At 34.6% G+C, this 20,026-nt stretch overlaps 1 protein-coding gene across 11 annotated transcripts in view; it reads right to left on the reverse strand.

The window, feature by feature from the left end:
- Positions 1 to 20,026, reverse strand: part of RhoGAPp190 (Rho GTPase-activating protein 190) — a 723,033-nt gene that overhangs the window by 621,918 nt on the left and 81,089 nt on the right. For all 11 annotated transcript variants that reach the window (XM_090410500.1, XM_090410505.1, XM_090410503.1 and 8 more), the window contains exon 2: positions 17,388 to 18,062. In XM_090410500.1, the coding sequence (XP_090266626.1) occupies positions 17,388 to 17,796 (409 nt within the window). In that variant the 5' untranslated portion in view covers positions 17,797 to 18,062. The remainder of the gene's footprint in view (positions 1 to 17,387; positions 18,063 to 20,026) is intronic.

Genomic DNA, 20,026 nt, shown 5'->3' on the forward strand with positions numbered 1-20,026 from the left:
CAGGAGCATAGAAAATTTCAGCTGCATTCTAAAACCAGACAACGAAAATATTTCAGCTATTTTATCACATATTTAAGTGCAGATGGCAAGTTAAATCTGGAAATAGACAACAGAATTAGCAAAGCTCGTATGATGGGTAGTCAGCTGAATAAATTTATATGGAATAATAAAAAAATTAGTGAAAACACTAAATTATCTATATACAAAACAGTGTCCAAATCATTTTTAACTTATGAATCTGAGAGCTGTGTTAGAAATAAAACACTTGATCAGACGAGACCTCTGGTATGAGAGTTCTAAGAAAGATTAGTGGAGTAAATAATGGCACCAATTGCAGTATCATATTAAAAATGAGGATATTAGGGAAGAACTTGGCATTGTTAGCAGAGCTAATCTCAGGTGGTATGGTCACTTAAACAGAATGGGACAGGGAAGATTAGCAAAACAAGTCACCTTTGCCAGGAAAAAAAGATCCAGAGGAAGACTAAGATGCAAGTGCATTTTTACTGTATCAATTATTAGAGTGATACAGTAAAAAGTGCCTTGAAAGGTAGAAATATTAGATTTGATAATGTCGAAATCTTAACAGATTGCAGATTAATTTGAAGGAAAATTGTTGATTGGAAGTTAGTAATAATGCAGCTTTTTCATGTAGTATAATCACAGTTATCCTGTACACCCCTGAGGATACATCAGGAATATGATGATGATGACGCACATTAATTGAGAAAGTGTCCCAGAATACCTTGACTGCCTTAAAGAAGCTTTGAGGGTAATGTGTCAAACATTTAGTTCCCTAAATTTCTGCAATCACTATTCAACTTTCGTACTTCTGTCCTAGTTTAATTCTTGATGTACCATTTTCTTAAAGAGCAGCTCGAATCCTTTCTGCCAAGCATGGAAAGCTTTCCATTTCTTATCAAAAGATGGATTGATTTTTTTTTTTTTTTTTTTTTTTTTTTTTTTTTTTTTTATCTGTTAGCCATGTTATTTTGATAACTAGGATGGTAAACAAGTTCAACTAGTGCTGCTCAGGTTTCTTAAGTAACATAAGGAAGGTAACTGAAGCTGAGATTGGAACTAGCAGCATTTTGAGATAACATTCAGAATATCACTGTCTATATGTGTGATCTGCATTTAATGTCATCTTAGATGCACTCCTGGTGGAATTATTTGCTTTACACATGGTAAAGCAAATAATGCCATGATCAGTCGAACAGTCTTCAATGCTGCTCTTAATTCTTTTGAGGATATAATTATATGATCATAATGGCATAAACAAGTGACAGTGATTGGGGAAGGCCATTTCCACAACCTCCTGAGTTGTTTTTTTTTTGATGAAAAAGTGTATTGATCCAAGATTTTATTCAACATAATTCTTCAACAGAAGAATGTTATCCATATGTATAAAAGGTGCTGGACATATTAAGTTCATCATATACCTGAAGTTGTCATATATTTGTAGCATCAAATTTAAATTCATTATAGATAATGAATTTATTATTTTCATCAAGAACAATCATTAATACTTCTTCCAGTAATACATATGTTGCTTTTAAGGAATCATCTTAAAATTATGCAACACAACAGTATTTCCTGGAATTTTCAAACCCATGTCTCCACTTTCAAAAACCATAAATATATCAAACTTTCCATAAAATAGGTAACCTCATATCCCACAAATGATCCACAAGGAAATTTGATTCTATTATACACAAAGAATGAATATATTTTGGTTTAACAATCTAAAATGAAATATAAAGTAAAGACTGATTATAACAAGCTCTTAGTTGTAACATATTGTCATAGTAAGAATATGTAATATCAAGCACACTTGTATGTCAGAAAGATAAATTTGAACTGCCTTATCAGAGAAGTTTTCATTATTAGAGGTTTATGTTGAAGTATTTTTTTAATTAACTTTTTCAATGCTAAGATAAAAGCCAGCCAGACTTCCCTTAATGATTCGTTTTCTAATTTTCTTTTATAATTAAAATAACGTGCGAAACTGTTTTCATTATTGGAGGTTTATGTTGAAGTATTTTTAATTAGCTTTTTCAATGCTAAGATAAAAGCCAGCCAGACTCCTCTTTATGACTCATTTTCAAATTTTCTTTTATAATTTAAATTAAAATAACATGCAAAACTGTTTTCAAATCAAGGTTAACCAAAACTGTGACATTTATAAATTATTTTTAATGAAAATCTTGCTCAGTATTTTTATACAATACTGAACATTCTGCATGACCTCTATATGATATTTTTCAAAACAAGGGGCAGAACACACAGAACACTGCAACATTTGTCACAAATCTGCTCTCTCTCTCTCTCTCTCTCTTAGCCTATTGTTCTCTCTTCAGATGTAGTTGAACAACATGGTGATACATAATAGGATTTGTGTGTGCGTGTGTGCACGCACACACATGTAGAACCATAGTTGGCAAATGCCTTCCTTTTAATGATGGGTTGATTCGCAAGATTATACAAATCTCATTTTAGTGGTTGCTCTCAATGCATGGAAGTTTTGTAAAACGGTTCTTATGAGAGTTAGCTGAAAATCTTCAGAGCATCATATTTTTTTCCGTTTTTCGTTTGTACATTTTCTGAGAATTTAGAACTATCTCTTCAAACCCTTAAATAAGCATTCAACAGAATTAATCATGCCTGACATGTCAACTACTCTCATATTCTTACTGTATTCTGTTACATAACGGGGCATCATTATTAGTTGATCTCATTTCTGATGATTTCATGTAATTTTCATGACCTGTAGTCTGCATGCATACTTTCCATTTTTATTATTCTGGTAAGACACAGACTATGTGATACAACAGATGGGGGATTTCTTCTGTTATGCACTAGTACAAATATTTTCATCCAGATAATAGCAGATATATACAGATAAGTGTTTGAGCTGAAATAAATGAATTCATAACAGATCTAACCTTTAAATTGCCTCAGATTGCCTTTCTCAAAATATGCTGTGATACAAAAGCTATTACTATGTTTGCTAAATTTTAGAGACTACTCAGTCACCTGGAGCTCACAATTTCTACTTGCACAAGTTTTTCTTTGATACAGAACAAACTTTGGACAGTTAGAGAACCATTTATCATCCAATAACCAGTGTATTTCAAATCTTGAAAGAAGGGAATTCAGTAATATGGGTGATGAATTACTGGATATCGTTCTACCTGTTTTCAAACAATCACTAATCCATTCTTATTAAAGACATTCAATACAAACTGACAGAAATATTAATTGATTCTTTAAAGATACTTATGACATTAGGATTATAAAATATATACACGTTTACACAAGAATATTATTTAATTTGTCAAATATTTCAGACCATCTTCAGTGGCTATATAGGAATAGTTTTAAAAAACAAGGTGGAATACAAACAATTGATCATTCACAAATAGATCAAACCAGGTGATGTCATATCGCTAAGTATTAAAAGAGTAAACATTTTTTTATCAGTCATGATTAAATTAAAGATATTAATTCAGAAATTCATGTAATAATCTTAAATAACATTAGACTAATATAGGAAATTAAAAAATAAAAATTTTAAAAAATTAATGTGTTATCCTGATTAAACTTTCCCAAATTTTTGATACAGATATACAGTCATTACGATTCAAGTTAGGACGATGAAGTAAGGCCTCCACATTTTCTTTAAATAAACATTCAAATTTATAGCGACGTCTGTGTAGGAGGAGAGTCTTGGACCAAAGGATGTTGTGGCTTGTTTCTATTCCGTGCTGAGCTAATCCAGATTTTTCGGGTTTGTTGTGTTGAATGAATGATTGATACTCTTGAATTCTTTTTTATATATAGAGCGTCCAGTTTGTCCAAAGTAGGAAAGATTACAGTTACAAGGAACTTGATACATACCAGGTAGAGACATAGTTGAGCATTTATCTTTAGAAGAAGGAAAATGGGTTGATAATTTGTTAATAGGTGTATAAGTGGCTGTTAAATCATATTTCTTCAGAATTCTTGAAATTGGTTCTGAAATCCTGGAAATGTAAGGAATTGGAACTCGACGTATTGAATTGAATCTTTGCTGTTTTGTGTTGGATTGTAAGAATCGAAAAGATGTTGTGTACTCTTTTCGGAGAAGCCATTTAGTTTCATGTGATGTTTGATAGTCGATAGTTCTTTCTGTAATAAATGAGAAGTTGAACAATTAGTTTTGGCTCGTCGGATTAAACATTTTATGATTCCTGTTTTTTGACAAGGATGATGGGCAGATTCTTTGAGAATATAACGACCTGTGAAAGTTGGTCTTCTGTAAACTTTTGTGGTAAGAATACCTGAAGGTGAACGGATGAGGAGGACGTCTAAAAATGATAACTCTTTGTCTTTTTCAATCTCCATGGTAAACTTTATACGAGGATGTAAGGAATTGATACTGCTTAAAAAGGAAGGTAAGGAGGCTCTGTTATGAAGCCATACAGCAAAGATGTCATCTATATATCTCACCGAAAAGGATGGTTGAGGGAATATAGATGAGAACAGGACTTCTTCTAGCCAACTTTTATTTGGAACATGGAAAGCCATGGGAGGACTTCCCATGGCTTTCCAATTTGGGAAAGTTTAATCAGGATAACACATTATTTTATTTTTTATTTTTTTTAAAAAATTTCCTATATTAGTCTAATGTTATTTAAGATTATTACATGAATTTCTGAATTAATATCTTTAATTTAATCATGACTCCGATAAAAAATGTTTACTCTTTTAATACTTAGTGATATGACATCACGTGGCTCGTTCTATTTGTGAATGATCAATTGTTTGTATTCCACCCACCTTGTTTTTTAAAACTATTCCTATGTAGCGACTGAAGATGGTCTGTAATATTCAGACTGAAATATTTAGCAAATTAAATAATATTCTTGTGTAAACGTGTATATTTTATAATAGAAATATTAATTGTTATATCATAAACAAATATTTAATAGCAACAACACTCCTACTCAATAAATGGGTTAACATATCTGGATGGCAATTGTCTGATGCTGAGACTAGCATGTTAGCAAAAGGGCATTCTTCATCTTGTTTTGCATAATATCGAATGCAATTTTTTGGGACTTTCATGCAAAGATCTGCTAAATTTCCATGTGATTAAAACAAAAGAACCATATATTGATTTTGAAAATGGATAAAGCCAACTAAGAGGAAGATAGACTGTCTTTTACAGGATACCTCTATCTATCAAGAAAGTACTTGTAATCCTACAAAAACACAGAATAAACAAATAAACTCCTTGACAAAGTTGTAAGCTCTGATCAAAATACTTTGCATAAGTTGCACACATTTTGGAAGGCCTCCTCGTTTAGTATACTCAAAATTCATAAAGAAGGTTGTCCAGTAAGACCCACTGAATTCTATTAACTCTCCCATCTATAAAACTACTAAGTTTTTTCATGTTTATCAACTGTCCATATTTGGACAATCCAGATCATTCTTCAAGAATTCCTCATATTTTCTTTAAAAAAAAAATAGATATGTCAGTTCAGCTTTGAAGCTGTATCTTTATTTACAAACTTTCCGTTATTTGACTATGAGTTTACTGTATGATGATCCTGATATTGTGAAGATTTCTGAATTTGTTATACAATGAGGATATTTCAGCTGGAAAACAAGATCTACAGACAGACTGAAGGCATTACTATAAGTAGTCTTCTATCTCGACCTTTGTCAAACCATTTTTTTTTAACCGTATGGAAGATACCATATTCTCATCCATTCATCCCTAAACCTCTCTTTTGTTATGTTACGTCGAATAAGTTTTTTTCTCTTTGGAGTCTGTCTGAAAATTAACACATCACATTCCAACATCAGATCTATAGCCTTCACTCATGCATTCAATTCACCATGCAAAAAGAAAATGCTAGGAGTTTACCATTCTTGGACATCCATCTTACTCGCACAGCCTCCAGTACTTTGTTAACCAGTGTTTACTGGAAACCTACCTTTACCAGCAGATACACTGATCAAAAGTCTGATCGTTGCACCTCTCAAAAGACTGGTGTTATCAAGTCATTAATTAATAAAGCACGTGTGCTCATCTCTCTCTCACAACGTAACGGAATTATATGGTTACAACCCTCATGAAATCCAACATAACTGACACCTATGTTCCAACACCTAAGGATGGTTCGACAGACCGCAGGGTTCAAATCCCTTATATTTCTGATATCATTGAAGTTATTGGTAGAATTCTCAAGTACTATCGCCCTAATCCTGCATATAAAGTTCCAATCTGAATCTATTGGACTTCAAATTGTTATCAGAGCTTGAGAGAGTAACCTGCAAGAAACAACAACCCAGTATCACTAACCTGAAAGTGAATTTGGAGTGAGCAGTGGGAGAATTTCTGTTGAATGTTGGGCATGCCCCATTGATATGTGGCCTCACAGACTTCGGGTGTATATGAAGGTAAAAGGGCAACATTTCGAATAATAAGTGCTGCTGCTACGTGCACGTTATACATGTTATCTGTATGTGCTGAAAACCGCAAATGATTTACTGATAAAGGTTTATGCCATGAAATGCCGATGGTAAATGTCATTCAAGAAGAGAGATTTTATCTTGCCTAGCGATTTGTGCATTACTGAGGATAAGGGGGTGAGCTGGGTTCCCTTTATTGAGAGAAAAGGCAAGACTGCATTTTGGTAGCAACGAAGGTGACCAGATTGTTCTTGCTCTACTGAAGAATGGTATAGAGATCAGTGTTCAAGGTACTGGTTGCAAATCTTGATCCTTTGGATATCTGAGAACTACATGGCATGTCAAAAGAATAGGATGAATGGAATGTCCTATCAGCAAAACTGTGGATTTATAGCAAGCGATTTATACACATGAAAAAGGAGTTTCCCGTATTTGTATATAAGAAAAAGGATAGGTGAGATCATCCTCTCTTATATATTGCTGACCAATATACTGGTCAGCAATATATAAGAGAGGGTTATAAAATATACATGATTATAAAATAACGTCAAGTGTTCAGAGCCCTCTAGCGAGTAATGTATTGGACAAAACACACCAATATTCAGTAGACGTACAAAGTGGAACATGAGGATTCGATTTAACGAAAAAAAAAAAAAAGTACCAAGAGTCGCCAACAGGGGAAATTTTGGTGCTGCCAAATTAATTTTAGTAGGTGTGACTAATGAATGACTAAATGGCAAATGAGAGACAGCACACATCAATTTCATAATGTTTATTGTTAATTACAAATGAGATTCGATATGACCACCATTCTGATGTTCCAGGAACTGCAGATCAGACGATCTCGGTGATCATGGCGTGGGAAATGCACGGCTAATGATTCTTCTGTCAGAGAAATGTTGTCGAAAAACACGCTGTACCCGAAGTCCAATGTGGGGTGGTGCACCATCCTGCATGAAGATGGTCAAATCGAGACATCCTCTTTGCAGTTGTGGAACCACAAAGTTCTGTAGCATATTGGCATACCTGTTAGCATTGACGGAACAAATCACTGGTCCATTTTGGTGATTTTCCTCGCAAAAGTATGGACCGATGATAAAAGATGCCGTAAATCCGCACCACACTGCGACTTTGGGCAAGTGGATAGGCATCTGCAGACACATGTTCGGATTAGCTGCAGCCCAAATGCAACAGTTGCGTGTGTTAATATCGCCGTTCAAATAAAAGTGCGCTTCGTCACTCCATAAAATCTGCCACAGCCATGCATCATCCACTTCCATGCATGCTAAGAATCTCAAAGATAAGTCGATTCGTGTGGTCGCATCACCAGGGCGCAATTCTTGAACATGACTGATTTCATAGGGGTAAAACTTTAACATCTGATGTAGGATTTTCCACACCATTGTGTATGCAATATCCGTTTGCCAGGATATTGCCTGTGCACTGCTGGAACCCTGCACATTCGTCATCTCCTGTTCCACAATAGCAGTTGCAACTTGTTCAACTTGTTAGTGATTAATTGGTTTGCATCCCCTGCCTACCTGCACTGCTTCCAGTAGTTTCAAATCACCGAATCAGTTTTCATAAGTTTGTTACGCTAATCGATCCTTTTCATAAATTTTTCATACGCCGAAAATCATGAAGACAAGCACGGGCATTATTGTTCCACTGATATTAGAGTTTGACTAACAAACCACACTCACGTAAGGTAAAAGACATCGAAAGGCAGTTCATCTAAGAATGATAAGAAATCTCACAGGCTTTCCTTTCATTGCATGATCGCTCACAAGAAACGCGATAATGCAAATTAATGCATTTTACTCAGTAAACAGCACCAAAATTTCAACTATTAGCGACTTTGTACTTTTTTTTTTTTTGTTAAATCGAATCCCCATGTTCCACTGTGTACGTCTACCGAATAATGGTGTGTTTCGTCCAATACATTAATTGCTAGAGGGCTCTGAACACTTGACGTTATTTTACAATCACCCGGTATATCATCATCAAATTCCTGCCATGCACCCCCAAGGGGTGTACAGGATATGCTTGACTAAATTTTTCGTGTAGTAATGAAAAATTTACATCATTACTAACTTCCTATCTACAATTTTCCTCCAAATCAGTCTGTCACCTGTTAAGACTCCAACATTATCAGATCTTATATTTCTGTCTTCTAAGACACTTTTTACTGTATCAATCCACCTATATCTTGGTCTTCCTGTGGGTCTTTTTCTTGCCAACCTAGCAGATAACACTTGTTTCGCTAATTCTTCCTCACCCATTCTATTTAAGTGACCATACTACCTGAGATTAGCTCTGCTAACGCATTCCTGGATGCTGACAATGTCAAGTTCTTTCCTAATATCCTTGTTTTTAATATGATATTGCCATCAATGCCATCTGTTCAAGCCTCTAATCTTTCTAGGACTCTCATATCTGCGGTCTCTAGTCTTTGGTCAAGTGTTTTACTTCTGACCCAGTTCTCAGATCCATAAGTTAAACGGTTTGAACGCTGTCTTGTATACAGCTAATTAAGTGTGTTCTGACTAATTTCTCTCTTATTCCATATAAATTTATTCACTTGACTTCCTACCATACCAGCTTTGTTGAATCTGTTGTCTATTTCCATTTAATTTACCATCTTCACTAAAAATGATGCCTAAGTAACTGAAAAGTTTCACTTGTTCTATAGATTCTCCATTCACAATGCAGATGATATTTTCAATGCTTCTGCCTATTTTCATCGTCTTTGTCTTGTTATTGCTGACCTTCATACAACATATGACCTTCTATTACAACAGTTATTCAATTTAGTCAGGGAATCTTGCAGACTTGTAGCAGATTTATTTAGAAGCATAACAACATCCACGTAAAGCAAAGAGCTGACATTAACATCTCCAATTTTCATATCAGGTTTAATACCACTTTCCTTCATAATGTGATCCATATAGATAACGAATAATAGAGGGGATAATGTACATCCTTGTCTGATACCAGATTTAACATTAAACTACTTATCTTCCTGTACTTCCTTCAATTCTAACTGTTGACTTACAACTCAAATAAAGACTAAGTATTGCTTGATATAATGCCCATTGATACCATATAACTGCAGCGTATTGAATAGCTTCTCTCTTGGCAACTTGTCATATGCCTTTTCCAGATCTACAAAACTTAAATACAGATCTTTGTTATATTCCCATGATTTCTCAACTATTTGTCATAAAGTTAAGATCTGATCATGACAGCCTCTATTTGGCCTCAATCCAGCTTGTTCTAAACCAACTTTTCTTCCACAATTCTTCTCAACCATACTTGAGTAAATCTTACCATAAACACTCAGTAGAGAAATACTTCTGTAATTCTCACATTCAGTTTTATTTCCCTTTTTATATAATGGTACTATGAGAGCTCTATTCCAATCATTAGGAATTCGTCCCTGTCCAATCCTTCTGAACTAAGTAGTGCAGCCACTGTAAGACTTTTATACCTCCATACTTCAGCATTTCTGGTCGAATATCATCTACTCCTGCTGCCTTTCCACATTTCAGGCATTTGATGGCTTTTTCTACTTCAAGTATGGATATGTATTCCTTATTGCATGCCTGTTGAGTGTTTTTTTACCACTGTGCTATCACTATTTGTTTCATTTAGCAATTTTTTGAAGTAATTACTCATTCTTCAAGGATATCTTTTTCTCCAGTTTTCATGTTACCTTTACCACCTTTTACAGAACTGTTTCCTCCATTTCTGAGCTTCTTCAACAACCTCCAGAATATCATGTCACCTTCTTGATATTTATTTTTTATCTTCTTAGAAAAGTCTTCCCATGACTTTTGTTTAGCTAGTTGTACACAGTGTTTAGCTTTCTTACATTTGTCTCTGTATTCTCTAAGAGCACAAGCTAACTTGTCAGGAACTTTTGATATGCTTTCTACTTTTCCTTCACTGCCTCTTTAACTTTCTTCAGCTATTTAGATCCACCATGGATTTCTGATTTTTCTATCACAGACAACCTCAGCACATGCCTCTCTGGCTGAATCGATCAGTGTTTTCTTCAGGATTTACCACTGAATCTCCCAAGTTTGGTTCCTGTTCTCAAACTCTTTCATTTTTTCTTGAATAATGTTTGTGTATTTTAGTGTACAGTTCACATCTGAGAGCTGCTCAAACTTTTATTCGCTTTAAAACTTTCTTATATGTTCTTCTTTTCAGTATGAAATTCAATTTTATCTTGCTCAAGTCTAAATAGTATCACTTCTAATTTCATATCCTCTGTACACTCTAGTGTCCAGCACCAGTAAGAAAACATCACCATCAACAGCAGAATAGTCAATGAGACTTTTCTTATTCCTTGTCGGTTCTCTCCATGTGAATTTATGCACAAATGTGCATAAATTATGTTGAAACACTGTGTTAGTAATAACCAGTCCATGTCCTTAGCAGAAATCCAACAGGTATTTGCCATGATTATTAGCTTTAATCTTTTCTCCAAATATTCCCAAAATATTTCTGTATGTCTGACAATTATTTCCTACTCTATTTAGGTCCCCAATAAAGACAAACTTTTTTTTTTTCCATTGTGTCAGTTGCTTTCTCTAAAGAAAGAAATTATCCCACAGAATATACCTTCTGTGGGACCATAGGTACAAATAAGTCTTTGTCTAGTTCTCCATTCTGATATTTACCCACATCACTCTTCTTGATATTGCCTTCCATTCAAGAAGAATAGCCTTGTATTTAGCATTGAATACAATAGCTACTCCTTTTCCCTGATTGTTATTTCCTGAATGTATCATTTTGTATTTATTGTTTAGAAAGATATCAATCTCAGCAGTTTTCATCTTTTTTTGTTTCAGTCACTCCTATTATGTCGATCTGGTACTTATCTAATTCCTCAGCTAGCTCCATTTCTTTGCTATTCAGACTTCTGATGTTGATAGTACCGATCCTGTACTCTGGTGATGTTGAGTTTGGTTGTGCTTTAAGATTTGTTCCAGTAGCTGACTTTTTGCTGTTTGCCCTGGTTCCCTGGCAAAATCAACGGGGCCTTGTTTAACCGGGCGATGCCCCAGCAGGCATGAAATTCTGTCATGTTGTACCATAATTTTATATTTTGGTTTAAGTCAATAAGAATACAATTTGGTCGGCTAAATCCCAAATTGCCAGTCCATCCTCATTCGTTTGGTACCCAGGTAGGTACCTAACAAGGTGCGCCACGAGAAGGTGAGGATTGGACATTAGGTCAGAAGCCTTGGTCGGTTCTCCGCATTCCTTTAAAGGCTATGTGGAGGTCTCCTCTCAGTTATACAACTTTGACCTATAATAGCCCCACCTATATTATATATATATATATATATATATATATATATATTTCTGACAAATCACATTGAGAAATGATGTCACAAATGCACTCCAGCATTAGTGACAAAGCTCGAAGAGAGGGTGCTGTCCACTATGACATACAATGAATGACCAGAGAGAAAGGTGGATATTCAATTAGATCAGAGAGCGAAAGGAAAACAGAATATAAGTTTGCTAAGCAGGCCATAATGCCAAACACAATCAAATGCCCTGGAAATGTCTAGGGCAAGAGCATATGCTTCTTCAAACTTTTGCCTGAAATATGCTAGTGGCGGGATGATGTACGCTATGAGATCATATAGAAACCCTTCAGTAATTTGAATGTCTCAATCATATCACCCCTTTTCCGCCTATCAACCAATTTTTGCAACCCACAAATCTTCAACCTGTTCTCATAAGTTCATTCCATAGACCTGCTATCATCTTGGTCACTTGTCTCTGAATCCTCTCCACCTCCTCCCCATCAAGAAGAAACCCTGGTGACCATATCTGGGCACAGTAGTCTAGATGGGATCTTATCAACTTGATACAGAGAAACAATAACGTGTTTGTCTCTGCTTGTTAAAGTATTTTTCAGCAACCAAGTGATTTGATGAGCTGATTTAGCCACTTTTGCGATGTGCCGGCTAAACTTCAACTCCCTATCCACCAACACTCCTAAATCCCTGGGTTCATCAATCTCCTGGAGTACGGTTCCACCAATGTCATATACTGCTGCTAATCTTTTCACCCCAAAATGCATAACCTCACACTTTGCCACATTAAATTGACATCCATTTTCCTTAGTCCAGTCATCCAAACTATCCAAATCATCTTGCAAAATTTTGACATCCTGTGCACTCAACTATTGCTCTACCCAACTTTGCATCATCAGCAAACAAGTGAACACTTCCTCTCAGATCCTTTCCTATATCGTTAATGAACAAATTGGAAAGTAGTGGTCCAAGAACAGAACCCTGCGGCACACCACTAATCACAAGCCGTCTTTTGGACTCTACTCCTGAATAAACCACTCTCTGATATCTCTCCATCAGCCACCCTCCTATCCATCTCACCAACCCTTTATCCATCCCCACATGCTGCTGTTTATTGATTAGAGTTCCATGTGGTATCCTGTCAAAGGCCTTAGCAAGGTCCCGTAGAATCACTGTAAACCCATTACCCTTATCCAGTTCAGCCGTCACTGTGTTATAAAACGTGAGCAAGTTACTGAGGCATGATCTACCCTTCACAAAACCATGTTGTCCCCAACTATGAGACAAATACATAGTATAAAATTATAAAAATTATAAATTGTGCATAAATTTCATTGCACATAATTCATAAATGTTTTAGACAATAAAATAAAGCACATATTTTAATCATCATCACTGTCTTCAGAAATAACATTTCATAGATGTTCTTTAAGTGGCCGGAGGTCGTCACCACTTGAAATCTCTTGGATATCATTTGTATAATTCTTATATGTATGAGACTCATCAGAAAATAAACTGCTCAGCTTGATTTGAAAATGCGGTTTCCTTATGATTTGTAATGTGCTTTCCTGCCAGAAAACGAAGACAATTTTCAACAATAAACACTTTATAGAGTAAATCCTAGATGCCGAACCTATGGCACCCATGCCAGAGGTGGCACGTCTGAGAATTTTGCTCGCATGTCAACGATTTACAGGTGATATCCTTTTATACGCTTATAAATTATTCAAGTTTTTTTTTTAATTGTCACAATACGTACAAGCTGAATTTTGTTTTAGACAAGACAGCAACTATAGACGTGCATATAATTGGTGCGTTATTAACAAAAGATCGTGGTACCCAAAGACAAAAGCAACCGACAAGTGTTGAGTTGAAATGCTAATTCTCATCAATCGAATTCCATAACATCTGAAACTGTCATAACAACATTCACTATTAGTTTTAACACATTCACAACAGGGTGTCATTTATCGTTCCGATGGAACTTCTCATTACTGACTGGCTCAACTCACACAAACGTTTCAACCCTTGGTTGAAATTTATGGCTTCTTGTTTGTGTTTGAGGTGGCAGGCGAACTCACACATTCATTATATGGCACGTTTCAATTCTTGGTAGTCTTTTATTTTAAGTTAGCCTTTGTGATCTGTCATAATGACATTGAGAATTTCAAATGCAATAAAACAAACACTTATTTCATAATTGAAAAAAGTGGACAATAGTTTTTAGTTAGATACTGTGTTTCAGTGCAACATATGGTTTTGCTTAAGTCTATACAGCATAGTTTCTGTGAGAGGGGACATGTGATTTATTACTTAGCACCGTTTTTATTTCATCTGTCTCTAATTGCACTATTTGTTGAGAATGACACAGACTGCAAAAGTCTCTGTACAGTACCTTATTCAGTGATGTAATAAAACTAAATTCGATACTTATAACTACTTGTGCAATATGGGCAGACACAAATTTAACTAAGATAAAATTTGATTTTTAAGTCCAGCAGTGAAAAATATGAAAAAAAAAAAAAAAATAAAGGGCTACTAGAAATTGTAGGCTGCGTTATATCGAAACCACATTGTATAAGTACCGCGTTATACGAGGGTTACCTGTACTTGCCTACACACAACACTGTGGTGTTAATAGGTCTTGTGAGGTCTCTTGTATAAGGTCAACACACACACACACACACACACACACACACACACACACACACACACACACACACACACACACACACACACAAAATAATGAAAAATATAGGAGTACATTAAAAAGTAACAACTGATCAAATCAGGGACTTGATAAAGACCAATCATGGAAAAAAAAACATAGGAAACCAATAGTGAAATATGAACTGTGTGACCATCATAATATTACATTATGACCATTACATTCAATGAGGATAAACAAGATAATGATGATATAACAATGGCAGAGATTAATTTCCAACAACTTTTGGAAATTAAGGATTTCAAGTAGGCTTGCAGCGTTCTTGAAAGCTTTCCTCCATACCTATACTACAGAGAAATGGATAGCCTCACATTTCAGAGAATGTCATGCAACATGTGAATGATCAAGTCCTACCAGAAAGGCTGACAGTCATTTTGATCATTCTTGAAACTGAACTGGATATCGTAAAACTTGTTTTACAAAAACTATTATTTTGCTCAAGACAAGATGTTTCAAATACCAATAGCTCTACAGCCACTGAGAAATGGATCCATAGCACAATGACCAGAATGGTGTCAAACATCCTGTGTTTTAACCATTATGATTCTATTAAAATATACAAGAAATCTTGCAAATCCTCATTTACAAAGTAATTCAACTGCATGATAATCCTATAACAGAAGAAATAATTTGAGTTAAGAAGAAATAACTGCAATTCATACATCCATATAGCTGATATGCATAAGCTTAAATTCAAACCTTTTTTGACTGCAACCCACAAGGAAACTTAAAATCATGAAACTTTGTGGCGTGCACACACACAAAGTTTCCATAAGCAATGCATAACCTTATTTCATATTATGAAGTAAATAAATAAATAAAAAAATGTAACAAAGTTAATATTAAATATGATTTTAATGTAGATATAATTTTAATATTTAAAAACAATGTAAGGAAAAATATCTCAAAAACAATACAAAAAGAAATCAGGAAATATTTTATTTAATACATGGGGGTGAACCTATTGATTTAAAATTTACTAATTTCTGTTTTTCAAAATATTTTAAACTGTCATCTATTCAGTGAGCTGATAATTCATAACTGACAGCTAAATGGTATTTTTTTAAAGAAATACTTATGAAGACATGCTGTGAGAGGTTTCTGATAAAGGCAAACAGTGCAACTCCCCCAAACACACACATACCACTACCCCTTTGGCAAATCACCAAGGGTGAGCAACATTTTTTTGTATGGCATCTGTGTCTTATAGTTAAATTTGAACACTTGTACAAAATCAGTGTTTTAAGACAACACAATCCGTGAGATTGAGATCCATTCTGATATTTTCTATTTCATTTTAAAAAATGATGGTTGTGATCCATTAATGGATCAAAACCCATAGCAACCCTCAACAAAAATTGCCGAGCTTAAACACATAAAATTTTATTTACTAATTATGAAAAGGCATCAAAATTTTTGAAAGACATAAAACAATATACAGTAGCAAACAAATTAATTCATACAAGCTAAATTTTCATGAAGTTTTTTGGTTTCGTTATTGTTTCAGTTCACAATTTTGGTTGAATGCTGCATGTTTTAACTGTCTCTATGATGTTTATTAACAGTGTTATGCATTTCTAATAGTGTAAACAAGCTGATATTCAGAGCGTTTTATTCATTTTGTGTAGCTATAAAAATGGATACATCCCCAAGAAAGCATTCAAAAATGTGTGCTCTTTCTTAGCACACATCCATGATTCAAAGATAAATTGCCAATGAGTGTGATGTTGGTTTGGATACTGTTAATATGATTTTAAAGAGGTTTAGCAAGACAGGTACCTTTTCTCTTGACAAAAAAAGAAAAATGTGGATGAAAAGGAAAACTACACTTACTCAAGATCATTTACTAGTTAGGAAAACCAAAATGAATCCAAGATTGGCTACTGTAGACTTAAATAGACTTTGCAGCTAGGTTAGATTAATGTTTCTGACATGAGTCTGTCAAAGATTGTCCGAAACAGGGAGGTCTGTCCATAGACCAAAAAAATAAATAAATAAATAACTGTTGACAAAGCCTATGCAGAAAAAAAGGCTCCAGTGGGCAAAAGTGTACAAAGATTGAATTGTTGAGAATTGGAAGAAGGTCATATTCTCAGATGAGAGTCATTTCTTTGTCCAAGGAGAGTGAGTACCCAATGTTCACAAATCAGTGGCTGGAGAAGACTTCTCCTGCCCACCTTCAAAATACCCAGCTAAAAAGATGTACTGGGATTGTTTTATACATGACAGTCCAAGATCACTTGTGCCTGTTGATGGTATGATGAAAAGGGACAATACATAAAAATATTGGAGAAAAAAGTGGTCCCACAGATCCAGAAAGACAAGAACTCATCTTCCAATAGGATCTTGCTCCATGCCACACTTCAAAAAAATGAAAGAGTTCCTCAAAAATCACAACAGTCAATTGCTTCAGTAGCCAGGTAACTCTCCTGAGTTTAATCCAATAGAAAACTTGTGGTTCATAGTGAAAAAGAGACTTGGAAAATTATTTTGATACAAAGGATAACTTAATACAATCCATTATAACAGTATGGTTTCGAGATGCAGAAATAAGAATGTGTTCTACATTGGTAGAGTCCATGCCTAAGTGAATTAATTAACTTATTAGGAACAGAGGAGTGCACATAAATTATTAGGTAAAATTGGAGTTTAATTTTTGTACTTATTTTTTTGCAAAATTAAAATTTCTCTTTAAAATGTGTTAGGATTAATGTGTTTGCTACTGTATATATATGACTGGTAAAGGAAATAAAAAAAAAGCCAATATAATACAATAAGCCAAGGTGAAATTTTATTTTTGTAAGATTCAGATTATTTAAAAGTTCTGATATATGTAACATATGAAAGATTATTACCTAGCTGATTTTTGCAGATATACATTAACTTTTCTGCAGAAGTGAGTTTTGCAATAGTGCACCTTTTATAATATGGATCTGTTTTACCACTTTTGAATGGCTGGAAAGAGGAATCATCTATAAATTCTGTCTGTTCCACAACATGAAAAGAAAAATCTGCACCTTCTTCTGAAGTTTTTGAAACTTCTCCCCAATAGAGGAAATGATCATTGTTAACTACTCTGCCACTAAAATCTGTTTGACTCAAAACTGATATATGATCAGTATAATAATCATCAGCTAAAGGTCGAATGAAGCGATTACAAAGACAAGACTTGCCAACTCCTGTGCTTCCTTTTTCTTTTTCTGTCCCAGATAATCCTACAACAGCAATGTTGAAGAAGCGCTGGGAATCAGACTTTCTGGCCATATCTTAGCTATGGATGGCACATGAACTTTGCCTTTAGCAGAGTCTTGGTAAATTTAAATGTTGATAGAAATGCTTTCGATTAAGGTGTTCATGGAATGAACACCTCCCACAGATTTTGCAGCAGTTTAATGGTCCCTGTATTAAATGAGACATGACTATATCCTTTTATCTGGTCTCTATGATAAAGAACAATAGTACACTGTGCCTATCTTTGATTGCTGATTGACCCGCCATGCTGACCTCTGAAGACTGCACAGCGGGCAAGCCTAAAAAAAGAAAGAAAAAAAAATAGCCAAAATTGCTTAATGATGTCTACATATACAGATTAATTTAGTGTTATAAAAATAACAATGTAGACTAAGAAACTTCAAAAAATTATTTTAATAAAAAACTGCTGAATGAAGTTAGTCTTCTCTAACTAAGTGTTTCATTGGATTAAGCTAAGAATAACTTGCAACATACTGAAGTACTTACTGGTTCATGCAGATTGGAAACAAGAAGTTGCATCAACTATAAGAAATGTTCTTATCAAGTGACATATTCAACTGATATTATTTAAGTTAAGGGATATTATATCCCATATTGTTTCATAGCCGAATAAGAAACTCAAAGAGTTTCATGCCAAATATAGAAACTATATAAAGTTCGGCGAGTCCAAGTGTAAGCAAATACCTGGATAGTGCAACACATAACCCATTTGTTAGTGCAACACTGAGGCAACTCATAGTAAGGGTGGCAAAGCTCCGATCACTAATCTTGGTATTTGTCCATAATGTGAAACCCAGCTCATAGGAGCTGGGTTACTGTTCTACATTATGAGAGAAGGTCACTACCCAGACCGGTTTCAACCTTTATTGAGGTCTCATCGGTGAGTACGTAGTTAATACCAAGTTTGTAGCGAACAGAACTTACATACCGTACTATAAGAACCGCCAAGAACTATATAAAGTTCAGCGAGTCCAAGCTTAAGCAAATACCTGGATAGTGCAACACATAACCCATTTGTTAGTGCAACACTGAGACAACTCCATGAGTTGCCTCAGTGTTGCACTAACAATATGGGATATAATATCCCTTAACTTAAATAGTTTCACATCACCGAATTGAAGCCTTTGGCTCTTCATATAATTAATAATTCAACTGATATGTTTTTGCAGTTCGTTAGAAAAAGATGCAAGTTGCTACTCGTGGTCTTATAAGGGACAAGAAGGTAGAAGATTAAATTACTATTATGAGCCGCATATATATCTTGACTGTATATTCTCTAGCTCTTTTATCTGTTTTGCAAGGGGGACAATGTTTCTAAGAGGGAAAACATTGCCAGCCTCAGGTATGAGACAGGATTCAACTTTATCACTTCCAATTGAAAAGCCTTTTTTTCCTCATATTCTAGATAGGACTTGAACCCAGAGTTTTTTTTTTTTTTTTTTTTTTCCGATCAAGAGAAGCGTTACTTCTGACAAATATGAAGATGCAATTTAGACATCTGGCAAGTTTTCTGGTTTAGATCCTTCACAAATCTAAAATTTGCAGGAGCCCAGCCAAAGAAAAAAAATTAACAGAATAGTCACAGGGAAACAGGTAACCATTAACAAACTATGAAATAGAATAACTTCTAAGACATTCCAGGATTTTTACATGGAATTAACTTTCAAAAAAACTCTGAACACTTTTACAACTAATATTTTGATCTGAACCATAAATACTCGTGATTTTTGAGACAAAATTGTTGCTCAAAATGTAATCAACAAAATTTTGTTATTTATATTTTGCTGTCTAGTCCAGTGCCAACTAATGGTTACTCCAAAACAGTTTACAGCTCTTCCTTAATTTCCATAAATATATAGTCAAACTCGATCAATGGGAATATGGCAAATTATCTTGCCTTAGATAATGAAATTTCATTGAAGACTAATGCTACATTCATAATGTTCAATATGATTCATTTAAATGCATTACTAAATGCTGCTATCAAAATGCAACTGCTGACAAACAATCATTGCTGTTTGTGAAACTAATGCTACCAAAATTAGAAGCATCAGGTTCCAATGTAATAAATGAAAATCTTCAGTTTACAGTAGCTCTGGGGATCAAGAAACATTTGTCTCTCTTTTAAAAAATAAAAAAATAATAATACACCAAAGAATACCCTTAGTAAAATTAAATAGGCCTACACCTATTTAATTTTACTAAGGTAAAATTATCAGATAAAAAGAAAATAGACCTACGC

This window comes from Typopeltis vanoorti, chromosome 20 (genome assembly GCF_054136105.1).
Source record: "Typopeltis vanoorti isolate ZY-2024b chromosome 20, IOZ_Tvanoo_1.0, whole genome shotgun sequence".
NCBI classification, from domain to species: Eukaryota; Metazoa; Arthropoda; class Arachnida; order Uropygi; family Thelyphonidae; genus Typopeltis; species Typopeltis vanoorti.